At 52.5% G+C, this 22,374-nt stretch overlaps 1 protein-coding gene across 2 annotated transcripts in view; it reads left to right on the forward strand.

Moving 5' to 3' along the window:
* Positions 1-20,563, forward strand: part of TGFBI (transforming growth factor beta induced) — a 33,899-nt gene extending 13,336 nt beyond the window's left edge. Inside the window, exons 3-17 of one of the 2 annotated variants that reach the window (XM_043912838.1) lie at positions 2,210-2,274; positions 3,499-3,659; positions 3,967-4,131; positions 4,361-4,507; positions 6,553-6,694; positions 9,680-9,892; positions 10,730-10,867; positions 11,461-11,606; positions 12,417-12,553; positions 13,376-13,506; positions 15,851-15,975; positions 17,457-17,559; positions 18,145-18,224; positions 19,158-19,182; positions 19,927-20,563. In XM_043912838.1, the coding sequence (XP_043768773.1) occupies positions 2,210-2,274; positions 3,499-3,659; positions 3,967-4,131; positions 4,361-4,507; positions 6,553-6,694; positions 9,680-9,892; positions 10,730-10,867; positions 11,461-11,606; positions 12,417-12,553; positions 13,376-13,506; positions 15,851-15,975; positions 17,457-17,559; positions 18,145-18,224; positions 19,158-19,182; positions 19,927-19,967 (1,819 nt within the window). In that variant the 3' untranslated portion in view covers positions 19,968-20,563. The remainder of the gene's footprint in view (positions 1-2,209; positions 2,275-3,498; positions 3,660-3,966; positions 4,132-4,360; positions 4,508-6,552; positions 6,695-9,679; positions 9,893-10,729; positions 10,868-11,460; positions 11,607-12,416; positions 12,554-13,375; positions 13,507-15,850; positions 15,976-17,456; positions 17,560-18,144; positions 18,225-19,157; positions 19,183-19,926) is intronic. The other variant, XM_043912839.1, reaches the window with a different exon arrangement.
* Positions 20,564-22,374: the final 1,811 nt, after the last annotated feature.

Here is a 22,374-nt window from a genome sequence, read left to right on the forward strand (position 1 = left end):
GGTGCCAAGGCATACAGTGTCAGCTTGTGCACTCAGGGGATCCCAGAGATGAGGAATACTTTGAGAAGACTCCTCCAACTCCAAGGGGCATCACCCAGGCACTTTTAGAAAGAAGCTAAGCTTTGTGAGACTTGACTCCATCCCACTTCCTCAACCCCCACCACAGAGCCCCAGTATTTATCGACAAACCCTGAGAGTCCACCCATGTGTGTCCCCAGTCCTGTGGGCTTGAAGCTTGTGGCTCTCCCTATGTTTAACTATGAGACTCTGGCAGACACTCTTCTTCTTTGAAAGAGTGCTTTCCTGTGCCCTAGAAATTATCCCATTGGTTGGAATTGTGAGTGTGAGATTTAAGGAAACTTGGAGATCATCTAGTTTAACTTCACCTTCTTTGTAAATCAGGAAACTGAGACCCAGAGAGAGAAATGAACTTTCAAGGCAAGTTACTGATAGATGACAAGCCTAGTCTCCTAATCCTATTTAGTTACCTCACATTGCCTTTGAAAGGCAGTCAGATCTCACTTTTGTTGCAGACGATGACTGGTTTCCAAAAATAAAACCATGAGTCAGTTGAGATCAGTCCTGAGCCCACCAGCCTGTTTCACCCTTTTAAGCAGGGCTGAAAGGTTCAAGAGGAATGGAATGGGAGGAGGGCTGAGAGAAAAGGGGGGAAGAAGGAGTCAGAAGGATGGAGAAAGAAGGGCAGAGAAGAGTACGTGTGATGTCACTCCTCAGAAATGTCCTAGGGGCTTGTTTCTGGCACAGAGACACCTGTAGCTCCCTGGCAGCCTGAGTATCATAATCTGTCTCTGAGACAGCCCCCTGGATGACAGATGACCCAGGCTTCATGTTCACATGATTCCCAGGGCTTCACTGAGACAACTCCAGTGGAATTAGTGAGAGCAGAATGTCCCGGCTCATTGAGAGCAGCACCCGCTCCCTCCTACCCCCGAAGCCCCAACTTCTGCCCCATCTGTCTGCTTCTCTTCTGTCTATACTGTCGTTAAACAGCCTGTGAGAGGCCGTGGTGAGCAGTTCTGTAGTAAACCTGCTGTGATTCAAGGCTGTGTTCTCACCTGTCCTGAAGGACAAATGGGCAAGAAAGGAAGTGGCTGAACATGGCTGTTGGCTTCAGGTCCCAGGGTTGCCAAGGAAGGGGCTGTGCTCACAGCACTGGTGCGGGAGTGGCCTTCAACGGGACAGGGGGTTTTGATACGAAGCTCGTCTTTCTTGGGACACTTACTTCCTTGTGATGCTCTTCGAAATCCTTAGTCTTTTGGGTTTCCCTGGGATGTTGGGTTAACTTAAGCTTTACGTTTCAGACCTCCAGAAGGTGGTGAGTATGCCATGATGGGTTGGTCTAAGTTTTAATGTCAGGTGATGTCAAAGTTGAAAACTATAAACTGCCAGTCTTGTTTATCCAAATACAAAGAATCTCACAAACTGGCAATATCAGTTACCTCCTGGAAGGAAGATTGAAGGATGAGCATGGGTGGAGAACACTTTACTATCGATTCCTTTGTAGATTTTGAAACCATATAGAGGTTTTCATTGATTAAAATTCTGTTTTTAATTTAAGGAAGCAGTAAGCATCTTAAAGAGCTTTGTTTTTATTGTAAAGTTTGGTCATGAAGATGGAATAAAGCTTGATGATCATTAATGCGCTACCCTTCTTGGCTATTAAGTCAGAGAGCTAGAAGTTCATGGGCTATTTAGTTCAATGACCATCACACAGTACATGTCTACGTCTTACAGATGAGGAAACTAAGGCCCAGAGAGGAGAGAGGACTGGCTGGCAAGGCCCGGGTTGGTTAGTTAGTGACAGACTCAGAACCAGAAAGCTCCAGAGCTCCTCCTACTCCTCCCTGCTGCCTCTCAGCAATTCTTCCCGCTGGGTTCCTCATGAATTATGCTGGAGACGAATATCAGGTGAGGATGTTTACTAATGCCACTGTGAATATGCTGCCACAGTCCTCTGGCTGTATCTCAGTTGCATGACTATAAATGACAGCATCGCTGGTACCGTATACAAAGCTGAGGAGGTGTGACAAGCTCCTTGCCAATGAGAGGTGCAGAGATGACCGAGCGTGTGATCTCCTCCAGGAGCAGGCTATGTGCTCGTCCCATCGTGTCCCTTCCCAAAGCGAGGACCAGTGACACGGGAGGGGAGGGGAAGCCCTGCCTAATACATGTGTGTGTCTCATTGCAGAGTCATCAGCTACGAGTGCTGTCCCGGATATGAGAAGGTCCCAGGAGAGAAGGGCTGTCCTGCAGGTGAATAAGCCTTGCCTGTTGGCGCAGATGGAGGGGAGGAGGGAGGGAGAGAGGAGCACCCATGTGACGGGCAGTAGTCTGAATGGGGGTCCAGAGGATGGAGGCTGGAAACAGCAAGTTTCCCACGCTGTCCTTCCTGTGCAAGCTGACCTCCTTAACACGCTGGGGGAACAGACTCTGGTGCTGACCTGCCTGTGCCCTCCACCCCAGGCACAGGCTCCTGCCTTTGTTGTTTCTGGCTGCAAGAGATTCTAAATACATCTAGTATTGCTGAGCAGCCCTGCTGGAGAGCTACAGGGCAGGCCAGGCCTCCAGCTGGGCCGGGCACTTCAGGCCACCCCACCTAACTGTCGGAACCTGGCCCATTAGAGCTTATAGGGATGGGAGTAGCAGGTTGGCTTTCCCAGAGTCAGCCAAGGGTACCATGAATGGCCATCTGGGCCCACAAACAGTGTGGTACCTGTGAATTCACCTGTGTGAAATCAGATCCTTTCCTTTAGTCCTATACACCTCTGGGGACTGCAAGGAAGATTTTTTTTTTTTTTAACTTTGAAATATTTGCTAGTTCATTAGTTGAGAGTGTGAGATTGAGGTTTAAAAGATAGGGGGTGATTTCGTTGGTACCAAGGTCACAAAGAGGGTGGCATGGGCAGGGGCCACAGCCTTCCTACCAAGTATAGGACAGGCAGGAAGCATGGGATGGGGAAGAGAAGCAACTGCAGAGGGCGGGCAGCCTCAGGGCCTTAGTTTCAGCTCCTTTAAAAGGAACATGAGAAACTCCCCGTGTGAGAGGAAGGTCCTCCAGAGCTTCAGGCTGTTTCAGGAAATAACATTTTATTACTTGCAAAAACCCAAAGCACTTCCGAGATCTCTTTCAATCCAGTGGAAGCCATTAGGGAACCAGTTTCAAAAACAACTAGATAAGTCCGTAAGACTAGCTTGTAATTGGGCTATCTGTTTCTGGTGTATGTTCCTACCTGTGTTATCTGATTGTCTATGAACAAAAGCTTTGCTCTGCTGTAGTTAAAAATGACCAATCCCTTGAGCTCACATAGGGAAGCCCTTGGCTGTGGAGCTGTTCTAAGCAGCAGGTGACTAACCTCTCTGGCTCCCTGTAGCAGGCTGTGTCTGGCTTCCTCCAGTGGGTGTGCTCAGACAAGGAAGGGTGTGGTCTGGCCGGAGGAGTCCCTCAGGCAATACTTGCTCTATCATCTGCCTCTGCAGCCCTGCCGCTCTCTAACCTGTACGAGACCCTGGGAGTCGTGGGCGCGACCACCACTCAGCTGTACACGGACCGCACGGAGAAGCTGAGGCCCGAGATGGAAGGACCCGGCAGTTTCACCATCTTCGCCCCTAGCAACGAGGCCTGGTCATCCTTGCCAGCTGTGAGATGACTTCCTTATGCCCAGGGGTCTCATCCCTGGGGACCGTCTTCCTGAGACTCTGTGGTGGTTTCCCACCGTCTCAGGACATGTCCTCTTTAAGGCCTCAGATAAAGCCCTGGCACTTGAGCTAAAATACACCTCCCCAGGTGGCTACCAAGGCCCCATCCATTTAAGTGGCCAGACACGTCTCAGTGCTCACAGAGGAGAGGTCTTTGGAGGAATGGGGGTCCCCGGGGCACCTTTCCCAGGGTGGCAGGGACCCATGGGGCCTGCAGCCCCCTCACAGCCACGCTGACCCTCCTCCTAGGAAGTGCTGGACTCCCTGGTGAGCAACGTCAACATCGAGCTGCTCAACGCCCTCCGCTATCACATGGTGGACAGACGGGTCCTCACGGACGAGCTGAAACACGGCATGGCCCTCACCTCCATGTACCAGAATTCCAACATCCAGATCCACCACTATCCCAACGGGGTAAGGAGTCCTGCTTCCACGGCTCTGCCCTGTGCCCACACTGAGCCTGCACCCGCTGCATGTGTGGGCGGGTTTCTGGGATCGTGTCCTGCAGGCGAGGTCACCTGTGGACAGTCCTCCGCCTCCTGCCCCTGCTTCTCCACATTCCATCCTGTGGTTTCCCCTCCTGGGGCTTCTAGGTTGTGCCTCCAGGGTGTTAACCACTCACGCTCACTCCTTTTCTGGGCAGATCGTGACCGTCAACTGTGCCCGCCTGCTGAAAGCGGACCACCACGCAACCAACGGCGTGGTGCACCTCATCGATAAGGTCATCTCCACCGTCACCAACAACATCCAGCAGATCATTGAGATCGAGGACACCTTCGAGACCCTGCGGGTAAGGGCCCACCCCCGGGCAGGGGGAGGCCTGGGGATACACCACCTCCCAAGGGGGCCCTCTTCTCTGGGAGGGGTGGAGGGTATCTCTATGCTCATGGGCCTTTAGGTGACCGTAGAGCAAGTTCCTCTGATGCCCATAAACGTGGTGAATTTACTAGTTAGGCAGTTAGTTTGATCACAAGAAGACATCATAATTTTCTGCTGGGAATGTCCCCCTGCCGGACTTCCCCCTTATAAAGTTTCTTTTCCTTGACGCCCCTGGAAAGTTCCAAGGTGGAACTTGGAACTGGGCATGCATTGTGCATTCTGGAATGGAAAGGCTCCTCCTACCAGGGGCTGGTGCTTACCTGTGGCACTAGAGAAATGGCCTTTCAGGCTGCATGGTCTTCTGGATCACATGTCCCCACCATGGGATCCTTGTTCCGTTCATACCCCTGTTTCCTTGGAGCCCAGACCAGCAGAGAGGCCACGAGTATAGACACAGGAGCCTGGGAACTGACATCTGGCTTGGCTTCTGCCTGCTCTGGGTGCCAGAATGCTGTTCCGGCACCCCCATGCCCAGCAGGCATTTATCTTACAACTGTGGTGGCAGGCAGGCGTTCCTCTTGGCCACAGCTGCCCAGAGGAAGTTAGCACAGGCTGCCCCGTCAGGGTTTTTGCCCTGATTCAACGAGAACTTCCTGACCACAAAGGATACGAAGTGGGAGTGGGGTGGTTCCTCCCCTGGAGATCTCCAACACAGAGAGACAAACACCCCCAGGCTGGGCTGACGCTTGAGTGAACTCAGGAGGAGGCTCTGGGGGTTCCTGGGGACCACACTGCCCACCCTCTTCCCCTGCCTTCCTTCTGGGTCACTCAAAGGTTGGGGATCTGCAGGGGGCTGCTGTTCCCACAAACTTGGTGGCACAGCCTTTGATTAGTGGCGGCTGATCTGCACTGAGTAACCGCCTCTTACTGTTCACGTTTTGCAAATATTCCTTGCTTTCTTCTTCCCTTTGGCTCTCCCTAATACCCGTCTTTCCTTCTGCTGACATGTACTCATTAAGCCCCTGCTACTTCCCTAGTGTGTTCAGAGGAATAGAGGAGAATAAGTCAAAGTTCTGTCTTCACTGGCACTTACATTCTCGGGGGAAACAGACAAGGCCATCACAGATGGTGCTAAGTGCTGTGAAGTCAGGCAGTGAGTGGTGAGCAGGGGAGACCCATGGGGTCTAATTGGTCCAGGAAGGTCTGTCTGGAAGAGGTGACTTTTGAGCTGAGGCCTGAACGTTGGGAATGGCCAGTTATACGAGACATGGGGGCAAGAGCTAAGTTGGTAGAAGGGAGAAGGGGGGAGTAAGGCTCAGAAGCAGGGCGAGCAAGGAGGCCTGCAGGACTGAGTGAAGAGCGCTAGGGAGCCAACAGGTGAGGTAGGAGTGGCCAGGCTGGAGGGGCCAAAACCCTGTGGGGCCTTGGAGGCTGAGCAAGGACTGTGGCTTATCCTAATAGCAGTAGGATGCTTTTAGAAGAGCCATCTGGTTGCTCTGTAGAGAAGGGGTTATGTCATCCTTACGCTCACAGAATTAACACAAATAATCATCACCCAGCAATTGAATGAGGACCCAATCCTTGCATGAGGACAGCAAGCTGTGCAAGTGTGTCTAATAGAAAGGTACTTGCTTTCATCAGGGGGTCGTAGGCGGGGCAGGCTGGGGGGGATGGAGGGCAATGCCAAGTTGACTATCTAGAGAATTGACATTTCAGTCAAAGCCCAGAGAAGGAATAGGAGTCAGAAAAGCAAGGATAGGGCAGAGGGAACACTGCAGGGCCAAGGCCCAGGATTGGAAAGGAGGAAAACAGGGCAGCAGCTAAGGATGACCAGAGTGGGCAGAGCTCACTGGAGGGATGGGAAGAAGTGAGCCTTGGTTCAGCTTGCCTTTACATCTGGGGCTTCTACAAAAGCCGGGAGCCCTCCAGAGGTGCACTGGTGAGACCTCGTGTGCCTCTAGTGTGTGGAGACTCCCAGAGGCCTCAGGAAATGCACCATCTGCTCCCTGCCCACAGGCTGCCGTGGCTGCATCAGGGCTCAACACCCTGCTCGAAGGTGACGGCCAGTACACGCTCTTGGCCCCAACCAATGAGGCCTTTGAGAAGATCCCTGCTGAGACCCTGAATCGGATCCTGGGGGACCCAGAGGCCCTGAGAGGTGAGCACCCCTGGGCTACTGCTGCGGCTGCCTCATTAGAGTAGCCAGACTGAGCCCCAGGCTGGGTCTTGTCCAAGTCGACATGCCGCCTGCCATCCTGTCCCATTGCTCCCGGCTGACCTCTGTCTCCGCAGAGGTCAGAGCAGAACCCTGGTCAGAGGGGCCAATAGGAGTCCAGCAGCCTTGTCTAGGGACACAGCTGGGCTGAGGAAGGATGCATTGCTGGAGGTCCAAAGTAGGGTCTGGCCAGAGTCAGGAAGACTTAAAGGCCCAGATGATCAAAGCCAGGGCAAGGCTGCCAGCATGGGCAGCAGCTTGGAGGTGTGGGGAGGGGGTGGCCTGTCCTAGCATCCTTGAAATGGAATCATCATGCTGACCCTTGAACTCTTCCTGTCTAGCCAGGGGCCTCAGGGATAGTGCAAAATTACAATTAAAAACCAGTAACAGTCAGCTCTTGAATCTTCATTGCTCAGTCCTTCCTCACCTTCTCAGGCTGGTAAGTTAGGTGGAGCATTGGTTACTCCTAGAGGAGAGTGAAGGACCAAGCTTGTGTGGGAGATTAGGAGGGGAGGCCAGGCTCTGCCACCCTCCCCCCAACTCCAGGACTCCTGAGACGCTGCCTGCGGGTCCCCGAGTTCCCTACAAAGGGAAGTAAGCCCCCGGTCCCCTGTGCACCCCAACCCTCCAACCACACTTATTCCTCCCAAATATAATCCAGGGATGACTTCACTTCTTTTGAATCTATTTAAACCCACCTTTGAAATGTGCTATGTAAAATGCCTAATGCATTTCAGACACCCCATAAATGTAAAATATTCTCCCTGCAGCTCTGCAGGGATGGGAAAGGGCACATTTCTGAAAGCACAGATGGAGAGCTGTTGTGTCCAGACATTGTGGGGCCAGGAATCCAGGCTGCCAAAGTGAATGCGGTCCAGGTCAGGGGAGGTTAAGCCTAGTTGGTGTGATGGCTTAAAAGCAGGTTGTTGGGATCTGATGTGCTGAGTGCAATGATGGAGATGCTCCCAAGGTCACGGAGATGAGAATGGCAGGGGGTGAGGAGGTGGGGGCGGCTCCCGCAACCTGAGGGTCCTGAAGGCTTCCGAGGAGAAGAGACTTGGGTACATTGCATCATTTTAGCTTTTTATTTAGAACTGTTTTCCGCCTAAAACGTGTTTTGTACCAAGTACCTTTTTATTTTTGTAAGTATCAGAACACCTTCTTATAAAGTGAGAAAACACCCCAGGTTTACCCCTTTTGCCCTCCTGCCTTTTCCCACTCAGGAAACTGTTTGCTCAAAGCCAGGGCCCGTGTGAGGGGCTGTGCTGGCAAGCAGGGAGGCAGGCAGTCCCGGTCCACCTTACAGAAGGCTGGTTATCAGCGGGTTAGCAGACAGGTGAGAGGTGGCCCTGGGTTGCTGTGCCCATTGGCAGACTGGCTTCCAGCCTTGGCCTGGCTCACCCTCTCGTCATGTCCCCCCACCCCACCCTAGCCTTCCCTTCCTTTCTGGAGAAACCCAATCCCCAAGGCCTCATGCCCATAGCGGTCTTGCAGTCCCTTGTCTTCCCCACTGGCTGAAGCAGGTCCGTGCTGGCCTTCATGGCCTTCAGCACTTGTGCTGGGCCTCAGAGCTTCCTCCTGTGTGTGACAGTGTGGTTTTGGTTCCCACACTCAGGACACATTGAAACTTGCCTCTGTGTTGAGAGCACAAGACAGAGGGCCCCTGTGACCCTCAGTCCTAGAACGATCTCTGCCTGGCAGGGGCTGGGGCACATCTCCGTCCACGGCTCCTTGGAGCCTGAGCACCCCCAGCCCCTGCCCGAACGCTGAAGTGGCACTTGAACAAGCACGATTCTATTTTTGATTTACTGGAGAGGGTGGGTGGGGCAGCAGAGACCATGGCTTACTGATCACCATCCCCAGCCTCTCACAAATCACAGCAACTAGGTAGACCCTTGTGTTTGTGTTTGTCGTTCAGTCGTGTCTGACTCTTTGCAACTGCATGGACTGTAGCCTGCTAGGCTCCTCTGTCCGTGGGACTTTCCAGGCAGAAACACTGTGGTGGGTTGCCATGCCCTTCTCCTGGGGTTCTTTGTGACCCAGGGATCAAACCCGGGGCTTCCACATTGCAGGCAGACCCTTTACCATCTGAGCCACCAGAGGATTGGGTTCAAACAAACAAAAACAAGATCTTCAGATAATTCAGAACTTTCATATGCTACAGTTTTTCATCTTTTCCTACCACACTTCATTTTTATGAAAGGCCAGTAGATAAAAAAAATCCCAAGGTAAACACATTTGAGGTTTTCCATCGGGGTGGTTCAGATACACGTAAGAGAATTCACCCTGAAGTTCAGGTGTGTGCTGTGTGCTAAGTTGCTTCCATCACATCTGACTCTTGTGACCCTGAGGACTGCAGCCCGCCAGGCTCCTCTGTCCGTAGAATTCTCCAGGCGAGAATACTGGAGTTGGTTGCCATGCCCTCGTCCAGCGGATCTTCCCTACCCAGGGATCAAATCCACGTCTCTTACATCTCCTGCCTTTGCAGGCAGGTGCTTACCACTAGAAGCTAATCACTAGCATTTGTTGGGCATATACTCTGTCATCAGGCACTGTCCTGGGTGCTTAGATTCAGCTTCGTGTCATCCTTACACCAGCGCTAAGAGATGAATGCTGTGCGTGCTTCCTGTTGACCAGTGAGGAAGTTGAGACTCAGAGAAGCTCAGTGACTTGCTCAGGGTCCCACAGCCGCTAAGTAGCTGAGGTGAGATTCAGACTCAGGCAGTCTGACCACTGAGCCCAAGCTAGTTTTAGAGGCTAGGCTAGGAAGCAAGGAGGAGAAGGATCCAGTCCATGTGGTGCCCCAGGCTCATCTGACTGTTAGCCTTAGAGATGATGGAATCCTCCCAGCTGTGGGCAGGCGGCAAGCTGATGCCTGAGATCAGCCTGGCCAGCACTGACTTGACCTGTGCCCTGTGCGGCCCCCAGATCTGCTCAACAACCACATCCTGAAGTCGGCCATGTGTGCCGAAGCCATTGTGGCGGGGTTGTCCTTGGAGACCCTGGAGGGCACTACGCTGGAAGTGGGCTGCAGTGGGGACATGCTCACCATCAATGGGAAGCCCATCATCTCCAACAAAGACGTCCTGGCCACCAACGGGGTGATCCACTTCATCGACGAGCTGCTCATCCCTGACTCAGGTGAGCCAGGCCTCGGGGGCCTTGGGCCTGTTCAGTCCACTGTCCCCTGTGCCACCCATGGTGGTGTGCCTAGGGGAATTCAGGGATCTTGGGAGATGTTTCCCTGCCTGCACCTGGCTCACAGCATCCCAGGAGAGATGGCCTGGGCACCTGGCAGGTTTTGCCAGATTGTGAAGAATCTAGAGCTGCAGGCTTGGGAGTCCAGGCTTTATCTTGTGAGCAGGGGAGAGCCATGGAAGGTGTCTAGGGAGGCTCAACCACGGAGCCTTTCAGAAGCTCTGCCTGTTCTGGTTGGGCACAGAGGGCCATTTGCTGACCTCAGAGCATTTGCTTTCTCAGTTGTGCTCAAGCATCCTAGGGTCACTGGCCCAGGGAGAAAAGAGCGAGTGGACTTTGGCTTGGGTTCCATTCAGCATCTTTGTGCCATCTTGGATTTCCAGGGAGTTCTACGCCTAAGAAGTGAGAGGATTTCACAGGGGAAAAACCAACCCAGAAGAAAGCTTTCCATGGGTGTGGTCACTGGCGTTGTCAGCTCTTCAGAAGCCATGGCACAGACCATGTTCTTTCTTCCTCCCCAGCAGCAGACAGGACCCTGACCAAGGGCTGGGACAGAGGCCCCCTGCCCACCTGAGCCTCATTGCACTTCCCCATCCAGCAAGGTTTTCTGGGGGACCATTCCCCTGATGTCACAAACCTTCTGTGCCCCAGCAGCGTTTTAGAGGGGTTGTTGACTCAAGAGATGACATTCCTGCCGATGTATGTCATACTCTGGGGTGGATGAATGGTAAATGAAAACAGCACTTTTAACTTTTGAACCCACTTTCTCCTTCCTTGTAGCCAAGACGCTATTTGAGTTGGCTGCAGACTCCGATGTTTCCACAGCCATTGACCTTTTCCGACAAGCTGGCCTTGGCTCTCATCTCTCCGGAAATGAGCGGTTGACCCTCCTGGCCCCCATGAATTCTGTCTTCAAAGGTATCATGGGGAAGACAGCCTGGCACATGTGTCCCTGGGGGCAGTCGCCCCTCTGTTGTCACCTCTGCAGCACCCTGCCCGATTTATGACTCCCCATGGACTGTTCGTGCTTCCACCCAGCTCAGCCGAAAGCAGATGTGACTTCACCAGAAAGTGAAGAGGTGCTGCTGTTTCGTTTGGCAGAACAGAGGATGCTTGTGGGGATCTGGGCCTCAGATGAAGTGTGCGTCTGTCAGGAGAGCAGAGTGGTCCCTTGTAATTCTCTCTGCGAGGTCGATTGCCAGTGTGACAGTCGGGAGGTCATAGTGAGGATACAGCTGAACCATGGCCATGGGGAAGGCAGAGAAGGGCCAAGTTGTGTCCAGGCCTTCCCTTCCCTATTAGGGCAAAATTCCAAACACACTTGATGATCTCGAACTTCTTTTTTTTTCTTTAATTCGCAGAAGATGCCAGATGTTAAGGAATATTGGCAGCCTTGCTGGATTTCTCAATCTCCATTTCCAAAAAGGGGGATCAGGGTTTCTGCTGCATGGTCTCTGATTCTCTTCGTTTTCAGAGTCAGTTTCTGGGCCTGACCACGCCTTCTCTTGCAGATGGAACCCCTCCCATTAATGCCCGGACAAAGAATTTACTTCTGAATCACATGATTAAAGATCAGCTGGCCTCCAAGTATCTGTACCACGGACAGACCCTGGACACTCTGGGCGGCAAGAAACTGAGAGTTTTCGTTTATCGTAATGTAAGTTCTGGGTCCTAAATCATGTTCTTTCTTTATCTCAGCTCCAAGCAATAGAAGTTATATTAGTGTTTTAAAAAAACAAAAGTGCTTAATAAGTAGGAGCTTGCCTGAGAACTAGTTTCTAATAAGGAAGGAAGGAATTTTAGAAAGAATATCTGATATCAAAGTATCAAAATGGGGTTTTGCCAAAAGTGTCTTAACCCCCTTTTGTGGAGGCCTTTGGGAATGAATTGCACATCTGCCTGGCCTGGCTGGGTAAGCAGCTATCCACCCTGACCCCAGACTGATGAACGAAGGGAGGAGGTATGGAAGGATTGGATCCTTCTTAGCTTTTGTGAAGAGAAGTCGCCTGAACTAACCACACAGCCCTCCTTGATCCAAAAGCTTCTCTTCTCTCCTTCAAACCCACCTATTACCCTGGCATAGCAAACAGGAAGTATAATACAACAGCCCTTGCTCAGGACCAGCCAGCACCATTTGGCTAAAGATGGTTGTCACTTGTTAAATGAATAGATCAGTAGACTCTGTCACTTCATTTGATCATTGTCAACGGCCCTCTCGTATCGCACAATCATCTCGTTATGAGCCCTGCCTGTAAATTTCTTGGGGCCTCGATGGCTCTTCTTACCTTAAGGAACACCATTTTTATTTTTTTCTTTCTTGGAGAAAGCACATCCTTTTATCCTCTTCTTAAGGCTGCACCCCATATATATTCACTGATCTCTGTGGATGAAGCCACCAGCATATGCACTGAACAAATCGGGTGCTTTGGGTGGGGGGTAACCTGGCCTTTCTCTGCCTATTTTACAGAGCTTGTGTATTGAGAACAGCTGCATCGCAGCCCATGACAAGAGGGGGAGGTACGGGACCCTGTTCACCATGGACCGGGTGCTGACCCCCCCAATGGGGACTGTCATGGACGTCCTGAAGGGGGACAATCGCTTCAGGTAACTGGCCCTATCCCCAGGGGATTTCTCCCACATGGTCATGCTAGGGTAGGACACTGGGTGCCAGTTATCCATCAAGCTTCCCACTTCCTCGGGGGTTTAATGAACACTGGCTGTGCACCGATGTGACCTCCCTGGCCTGGGATTCAGAAAGGATGTGGGGTCACCTTGAAAGCTTAGGTTGAGAAGAAGGGTTGCTTCTGGAGGGTAATCTTCAAGTCCATGGGAACAGGGAGGGGCTGCACTTTTATTCCCAAGTTCAAGGAAAGCATCCCACTCTCCTTTTAAAGTCCCAGGGAAGCTGAGCATGCCTGGTTCTGCACCCATAATGAGTTGCCCTGTGAAGTGTCAGCTTCCAGGCCCTGGCAGTTTCCTGGCCTCTCCTTCCCGGTCTCCCAGTGACACTGTTTCCTTGCGCTGCTCCCTCCATTTCTGACCTGTTCACTCACCCCTGGGTGCTGTGGCATTGAGTGGTTCCTGCCGCCGAGTTCAGCCACCTGCATAAGAACCTAGGAGACCACCCACCCTTTGCCGCACCCCCCAGCCCGCAGAATCACACCCCCAGGGCCCTTGTGGCTCGATGTCTGTAGGTTAGTCCTGCTCTGACCTCTCCTTTCCTCCTGATGACTTATGGCTTTTCTCTGAGCTTTGCATTTATGGAGAGGAGATGCAGACTGGGATTGCTCCCTGTTTGTACAAAACCCAGCAAGGGTGTGAATGCAGTGCTCTGGGCTCCACCTGCCCACAGTGGTGCGGGATTCGGGCACATGACGACCCCCTCCACCCACTGGCAGGTAATGGGTTCCATGTGTGTATCCACAGCATGCTGGTGGCCGCCATCCAGTCTGCAGGGTTGACCGAGACCCTCAACCGGGAAGGAGTCTACACGGTCTTCGCTCCTACCAATGAAGCCTTCCAAGCCTTGCCCCGTGGAGAACTGAACAAACTCATGGGTAAACACCCACCTAAGTACATTTGTCATCTTTTCTAAAGTAACCATATCAGTCAGGATTCCAGCAGGAAACCATTGGCAAAGGGTTTGATGGAAAGGAATTTAAGATTATTTGCAGAGGTGTGGGCAGGGTTAAGGGACCAGGAAAGGGTGATGATACAAAGGGGTGATGATACCTTTTGATATTTATCACCGCAGACCTGGGGGTGCTTGAGGAAGGGTGTGACTGGTGGAGGGCATGACCTGGGAGACCCTCGGATGAGGGGCACAGGACAGCAACTGGAGCCACATGCTGCTGGGGTCAGAGCCATGGCAAGGGGGCCTCTAGGTGCCCCGGCCTCCATCAGCAACCTCCTGGCAGCTGGTTGCATGAGAACAAGGGAGCCTGAATGATGCATTTCATGGCGGTCAGCCTGTCTGGGCAGCGAACAAGATGGAGAAGAGTTAGAAAGGAACTGAGGGTAGGTGACAACCAGCCCAATCAGCAGGGCATGTCTTCCCCCTTAAGATCTGTGAGAACCTGCTCATGAAGTCAGGGCCCTGAGCAGTTGAGTTGGGATGTTTGAGAGAAACCTAGTGGTTAAGAGCTTGGGCTCCTGGATTATCCGAAAGCAGGTCAAACCCTGGCTCTGGCATTTACCAGCTAAGTAACCTCTAACAAATTGCTTAGCCTCTCTGGGCCTCAGTTTTCCCATTAGAAAAGTAAGAGTGGTAAGAATACCTTGCTTAGATTGTTGTGAGGTTTAAATAAACATTGCCTGTGGTGTTGAGCACGTGTCCCCCATCAGTAACGGCATCACGGCCATGATGATGGGAGGTGGGGTGGGCTTGCAGTGTGTACGCTGATGCGTGCCTGGGAACCAGCTTTCTCCTCCACCATAGAAAGGTGAGCCTGAGGAGGAGGAGGAAGAGGAGGAAAGACCTCGGCCAAACTTTGGGGCATACATCATCTATACCTACCCCCCAACCCCCACTCCTGAGTGGAGAATAGAAAGCTCTGGCAGCTGCGAACTGAGTTTGTGTCCCGTTCAATTTTCTTTACTGCTAAATGAATGCCTGTGTCTATGGTGCTGACATGTGTTCCGGAGGAGAGAGGAGTCCATTCTGAACATAAACTTTCCATTCTCTCTCTGTTCAGCAGGAATGGAATATTCCCCAGGTGGCCCAGCCTGCTCGGCTTGCCTTTCATTTTCAGTTGTGCAGGAGCTGAGGGAGGGCTTGGGCAAGGCTCCCCAACATGCCCTCACCCCCGGCTTGTAGGCAGGATTAGACCCCAGCATGCTGAGGGGTGGTGGAGCCCATCCAGGTGTCCGAGGTTGACCCAGATGTTAGAGATCTTGAAAGATGGAGATCCCTCCCACCCCAGGAGCAGCTCGGCTCGGCACCTCCAGGCTGTATTTTTGTGGAAGAGTAATTTGTCAGCTCCAAGTTGCGGGTGTTTGGAAATCACTTGGTACCTGATGGCTCCATCCCATGGCCCTCATGTGGATTCGGCAATAACCAAGTGAACTCCCCACAGTGCTTTCAAGCTTCCACTCTTCTCAGTTTCAAGATGCTTGAAATAGCCATCCATGAGCCCTGGGGGTATCCAGCCACTTGGCTGGTAATATGAGTATTGGGGAGACCATGACGAAGCTGCAAGGACAGCTGGCGGCTTTAAGAATTGCCTCCCACACTTAATTGGGGAAATGCCTGTGCACCTTTATGAGCAATTGGCTGCTTTCCCCAGTTGGTGGAGAAGCTGATGTAGGCTGGAAGGAATGCTGAGACGTGATGAGGAGGGACGCCATGGAGGGATACCCCCCTCGGCCCTGACCTCATCGGCTCCATAGCTCCTCCAGACTGCAGCTGTCGACTCTTTTTAAGTTCTCCCTTCAGGAAACAGCCGTCTCTGAATATGCATTTGAGGGCAGAATGTGTAAACATTTCACTACTGTGTTGTAACTGTTGGGAGCCATGCTGATGATGAAATGTCTCAGATGCTGGTGCTGGAAAGACCCCTGGCTTTCCAAGTAACTATTTAGTCATGGAAACATGAGTCACACTCATAGAGGAGTATGGATTAACTCCTTCTCAGCATCGCAGAAGCATATACTTAACCTAGCAGCCCGTCAAATGCACTGGTAGCTTCATGGCCACCATCATATGATTGTTCCCCTGATCATTATGCAAGTGATGGGGTAAAGGGCTGAGCAAACAGTAGGTGCTCAATAAGTGCTTATTACCTGGGCAGGGGGTTCTCTGTTACAGGGTGACCACCTACATCTTCTCCTTTGGGCCCTCCTTGACCACACTAGTTACCAGCCTTAGGATTAACTCTGCTTTCTTTTCCCACACACCTGCAGGCAATGCCAAGGAGCTTGCCAACATCCTGAAATACCATGTTGGCGATGAAATCCTGGTCAGCGGAGGCATCGGGGCCCTGGTGCGGCTGAAGTCTCTCCAAGGCGACAAGCTAGAAGTCAGCTCAGTGAGTGTGTGTGACAGTTAAAAGGCTGGCAGTGCCCTGCCACTGGGGCTCCAGGACACAGCTCATCCCTAGGATGGCATTAGACACACACTGTGTTTAAGGTGCATCTTGAATCTCTGAGTGCATTTTCTCAGAAAAGAAAAGAAAAAAGAGTCTTCCAAAGAAATTAAGGGAGATCGTGCTTAGACATGAATAAGCTCTTCCAGATTTGCAGGGGAATAAAGCATCTGATTGGCATCTGAGAGAAGCTATTAAATATAACCGCCCCCCTTAAGGAACTGATAAGCAATGACTTACATGTCTTGAAAGATCCATTCCCACTCCATCACCCCCAAGTCCAGGGCCTCACTGAGCTGTACCATGAACCAAACCAGCCCAGAAGAAAAAAAATAAAGAGACTTTTTCTTCTGATACTTGATCTGTGCCCCTTCACTCACTCTGCACATTGATGATACCCATTCCCCTTTGGAGCCACCTCAGAGGGTCCCTACCTCAAATTGAAGCTGCTGGGGCCTCCCTGCCTACCCTGGCCAAGGCCACTGACCGCCCCCCGCCCCACCCTGTGGGCAGACCACCTTGCAGCATGTGGCCAGCTTAGCTTCTGCTCCTCACGCCTCTCTCCTGACCTCCAGCCACCGCTGTGCTCGTCGGCTTCTCTCGGGAGCGCGGGGAGGCAGGCAGGGCATGGGGACAGCCTGACCTGTGACTTCTGCGGTCTATCTGAGAGTCTCTCAGCACCTGGTTTGGGGTGTCAGGGTCCTGTCGGTCTCTGGCTTCACTTCCCCCGTCCCCCTTGGGTCTGATTCGTGGGTCTTTCAGGAAAGCCTGAGACAGATTTACCTTGTGAGAAAATCTGAAGTCAGACATGGAGGAAAAGTGGAGAGAGCCCTCCCCCCAGAGCTGGACACCCAGCTTCTGTCCCCAGCTGTCCTCCTCCTCAGCTTAAAGGTGGCACTTGGCCTCTCTTGAGTTTTCCATTCTGCCAGGTGGGGCCTTACTATCTCCCTCTTCCCCATGCACTGCTGTGAGGACTGAGTGAGTCATACAAAAGAGCGTTTGTGAGTTGCAACGTACTGAGTCCGCATAAGGGATTAAATTGAACCCACCACAACAAGGCCCTACGGTATAGCACAGGGAACTCTGCCCAGTGTTACGTGGCAGCCTGGATCGGGGGCGGAGTTTGGAGGAGAATAGATACGCATGTGTATGGCTGAGTCCCTTTGCTGTTCACTTGAAACTATCGTGGCATTGTTAATCGGCTATACTGCAGCACCAAATTAAAAGTTTAAAATTAATAACTACATTGAACCCACTAAACCAATAGTCTATCACTGGCAGGGTCTATTCCAGTTACCAGAGTGCTCTCAGTGGTTCGCATAGGATCTGGCGTCTAGAAATGCTCATTAAAGGTTTGCTTGGTTGAAGAATGGATGGGATAAACAGGCTCCATGTTCAACAATCATTGTCTCTATTTCTCCCAGAAAAACAACGTGGTGACTGTCAATAAGGAACCTGTTGCTGAGGTGGACATTATGGCCACCAATGGCGTGGTCCACGCCATCTCCAGTGTCCTGCAGCCTCCAGGTAAGGCCCTAAAGGACCACATCCCCACTCAGCCTGCCACTGCTCTGTCTCTGCACATGGCTGTTAGCGCTCAGTAGAAACACTGCTCTCGGCAAAGATGAGAATGAATGTGGAACATGCGGACTGAGCATCCGTGAACAGCATGGCCTGGTCTGGTTGAAAAGTGACTTAGAAGCTCCCGGCTCAGATGTGCTACACCAGTAACTGAAGGAGAGATACCTCTCTGCTGAATTGCCTCACTGTCCCAGCCCCACGCAAACAGAGCCCAGTTGTTTTTCCCATGTTGGTGCTTGAACGTGGGTCAGAGCACACGCCTCCTACAGCATCCCGCCCCGGCTGAGCTCTCTGAACCTCCAACCAAGTTACTGTGGAACCCAGCCTCTCCCCTCTCACTTGTGCATTCACCTTTCTTTGAGCTCTCTCCCCATGGGCTAAATTCCTCCATGAGTTAAGGAACATTATGAAGGCAGACTTCATCTGAGGATGTAAGCCAGAAGACCCAACAGTGCCTCTCAGTCCTGGCAGTTATGAATGACATGCTAATCATTTCTCTCTCATCCAAGCTGCCTTTTCTTTTATCTGCAGCCAACAGACCTCAGGAACGTGGCGACGAACTTGCAGACTCTGCACTTGAAATCTTCAAACAGGCATCTGCATTCTCCAGGGTATGATGCCAGCTCTGTGGGCCCCTGGCCTGAATAGCTGTGTCCTGTGCTTGGGCCCACGGAGGGGACTCTCCTGTCTCCTTTGGCTGTCCGCCCAGGGCTTTCCCCACTCCCACTCCCATTGGAGTATCCTTAGCTCTGGCCTGTGGAGAGTTTGGAATAAAAACCCAGGCAGTCTGTTTCCTTTGTGGGTGACAGCCCAGGCCTTCAAGCCTCTGTCTGAGGGGAAGCTGCAGCTGGTGAGAATCCATCTAACCAAGGACAGCCCATCCTGAATTTCCCTGATAGTGGGCTGGCCTGCTCTGAGCCTGGGCCTCCAGGTCACTCTTCCATCTTCCATGACATAGCCCAGCATGCTCTGCTGGGCAGTGGTGTGGGTTCTGGATTCTGGGCCAGCTTGAAGAGCCTGCCTTCTTTCCCTCAGCCCCCCCTCCCTCTCAGAGACTCACTGACTTTCTATGCTGCTTCTCCTGCTCCCCAGCTTGTCCAGATATCCCATGCAGGCTCCCTTGCTGCTTTGGGTCAGGTGGAGTCCCTTGGGAATATGGGGTGTGTTGCAGGAAGTTTGCATTTTAACACACAAGGCTGCAGAAGGTGGTCCTTAACCCAAAGGTCTGGAGATGGAATATGTCACTTTATGTTTGGACAGAGGGGGGTCTCCTTAGTCCTCCCTGAGGAGGGTTCTTGGCCCAGAGTTCCTATGTGTGATCCCCACCCCCTGTGTGGGCCTAGCTCCCCAAGGTCCAGATGATAGCCTGGGGGAAAGCCTGGCTCTGGGACTCCACAGGGCCTAGCAGTTCCACAATTCCCCTTCCTCTTCCTCACTCCCACCATTTTTTTCTAAGTAAGGATGGCCATAGGCAAAGCCACTGCCATGAGCAAGTGTAGGTATAACTGCCACTAGAAACCTTGACACCTCGTGTTTTCTTTCAGGCTACACAGACCTCTGTGAAACTAGGTAAGTCTGGTCTGGGTTTGACGTTCTCATAGACTTATGTAAGTCTTACCCCTGCTGCTGCTGCTAAGTCGCTTCAGTCGTGTCCGACTCTGTGCGACCCCATAGACGGAAGCCCACCAGGCTCCTCTGTCCCTGGGATTCTCCAGCCAAGAACACTGGAGTGGATTGCCATTTTCTTCTCCAATACATGAAAGTGAAAAGTGAAAGGGAAGTCGCTCAGTCGTGTCTGACTCTTAGCGACCCCATGGACTGCAGCCTACCAGGCTCCTCCGTCCATGGCATTTTCCAGGCAAGAGTACTGGAGTGGGGTGCCATTGCCTTCTCCGAGTCTTACCCCTAAACAGGCCTAAACTTGTCATCTGCTGTCTGTAGAAAGACTATCATGGTGCCATAAAACACAGCCTTTGGGGTCAGACACAGAACCCCTGGTTTCCTTCTCCATAAGATGGAGATGATAAGAGTACCAGCCTTATAGGGCTGATATGAGTTTTTGGCTTTGGGAACCTGGGAGTATTGCACCAAGGCTTGGCAGGAGCCTTTGGTGAGGATATGGTCCCAAGCTGGGAAGTGGAGAATACCTCAGTTCCAATCATCACTGAGTAAGATCGGAAGTTTTACAAACCAGAAAGCATCTGCTCTGTGCAGGAGAGGGTGGCAGAGGAAGGCTGTTGGTTCTCATGACAGTGTCCTAGACAGACGTGGGAAGTCTGCACGTTCCTCACCTCTCCAATGTCTCTTTTTCAGCCCCTGTCTATCAGCGGTTATTAGAGAGGATGAAGCACTAGTGCGAAGGACCGCAGGAGGAATGCATTCAGCAGCTCCCTGCCACTTTCTCTCATTTTGCCAAAGAGACTGAATGTTTTTGAAACCAAATTATCACACTTTGATGTCCATGGGTCACACCATAATGAGATCTGAGCCTTGGGAGGGTGGGGGTGGGGGGAGGAGGGTGAGAGATAGACTTTTCATTTTTGCCCCCTAAACATGGCGGTTAGCGCACTGCAATGCAGAGTCCTGGATGTCACTGCCTGATGTTGACTTCCAGCAAGGACCTGTTGGCGTTTCCTGCCTGTGCCACGTACACTGGAAAAGGGAGCCAAAGTTTCTGAAGCTCACAAAGCATGAATCAGGCCATCCAGCGTCGCGAGGGCGACGTGGCACAGTGTTTGTAAAGCTCTTTCACAGTTGGAGAAATGGCATCCTTATAAGCTATGAGTTGAACGGCTCTGTCAAATGTTTTTCGCGCCTCCATGTGACTTGGACCCTTCTGTGTGACCCTGTCCAGTTAGAAAAGAGAGGGTCGGTGAGCACGCAGAGCTCAGGAGTCCCCAGGTGTGGCAGAGCCGTGGTGTGTTTGTAATAATAAAACCACAGAAACATATGCATACGTGGATGGGAACAGTGTGCCGGCCTGGGTATTCACAGGGTTGGAATTCTGTCTCTTGGGGCTGTGACGTTCCTCCCACTAAAATCCCACCAGGAGCAGCTAGGCGAGAAGCCCTGAGGCATGGGCTATGGGGATGACCGTGGCATCGACTTCATAGGTCCACCGTGAGAATGGAAGGACATAGTTCTTATAACACACTCGCATAGCGTTAAGTATCCTTATTCTTACCCTGCTGTCTGGAACTGCTCGGGATTGGGGCAGCTGGGAGTCTTTTTGTAGTGTCTTTCCCAAAGGGGATCCCGCTTTCCTGGAGACTGGGACAGTCCTGCCCTCCCCCACTTCACTCGGCCAAGGCTGACTTAAGGGACCCAACAACCCAGAGATGGTGCTGCTGGGGATAGAGCCGTGGAGGAGCAGACACAGCCCCTCCCCAGTGTGGCTCCACGTCTGGGAAAGACAGCCGTTACATGTCATCCAATACAGTCATCCATGCCTTCATTCCTTAGATGTGAGTGTTAGGCTTGGTCAGCAGACAAGGTCCTGTTCTCATGGGGAAGAGACTCACTGATCTGCTAATGGCCCTGCCTGTCGCCGGCCCATCCACATGTACTCTGAGGGACTCTGTGACAGGCAGGAAGGAATCTGAGCAGGTGGGGGCTCCAGGAAGTGGGAGGAAGTGGGAGGAATTGAAGGAGCTGACCTGGGGGTGGTGGAGAGGAGGTCAGGCTGCAGGAGGCTGGGGAGATGTCCCGAGAGATGAGGGTTAGCCTTCTGCACATGCTTGGTCCGGCCACCCTCCCCCAGGGGTTCCTGCAGGCTCGGCTGCCGGTGATACCCTGCTTGTCCTGGGGGTGCTGCAGCTGTGCTGCTCTTTGAGAACCCACATCCACACACCTGCGTGTTACAAGATGCCATCAGAACCCAGAGAGGCTATTAGCAAAACTTTTAAAGATACTTTCGTGGAAAACAAAAGTCACCACACAATTCCTTAAAAATGTCCAGACGCCACCATCTGTCCCTGTGCTCCCAGCCCTGTCCCCATCCCAGCCTCCTCCATAAGGGGGAGCTCTGTCCATTCTACCAGCTGGATAGTCCCCCTTGTGACAGAACCATGCACAGCCGTGGCCCTCCGCCCCCCTCCCAGCCAAAGGGGATTGAGTTCCCTTTAGGGTCATAAACATCCCCACCCCTGCATTTCCCAGAGACTCGGGCTAAGCTCAGGTGCTGCCATCTGAGGATGGACACCCAGGGCCAAGCGGTCAGCCTCTGGATGTTTCCAGGGAGGCGTGAGCTCCGGAGGAAAGTGTGCGTTGCCCTGGGTTGTGTGAGAGGTAGAGCAGCCGGGAGGTTGCTCAGGCCACTCTGAGCCCGGCCTGCTGAGCTCCAACCAGGCAAGAAAGGCAGAGGAGAAGGGAAAGGGGCTCTGCTTGCTTCCCTGTCACTCTGAGGCTCCCAGGCCTCTGAGCTGGAGAGGACCACAAAGACCCTCAGCATCAAAGCCCCAGGGCTTTCCAGGCCTTCCCCACTGGAGGCCAGCTCAGTGATGGGGCAACGGAGGGACCACTGCGTGGCTATGCTCCTAAGTGCAATGTCTTTTCTGTTTCTCACATCAGCCCTGTGAAATAGGTAAGGACTTGTGTGTGTGCTAAGTTGCTTCAGTTGCGTCTGACTCTTGTGTGACCCCATGGACTGTAGCCCACCAGGCTCCTGTGTCCACGGGATTCTCCAGGCAAGGATACTGGAGTGGGTTCCCGTTTCCTCCTCCAGGGGATCTTCTGGGTCCAGGGAGATCAAACCTGCATCTC

Source organism: Cervus elaphus, chromosome 9 (genome assembly GCF_910594005.1).
Source record: "Cervus elaphus chromosome 9, mCerEla1.1, whole genome shotgun sequence".
NCBI lineage: Eukaryota > Metazoa > Chordata > Mammalia > Artiodactyla > Cervidae > Cervus > Cervus elaphus.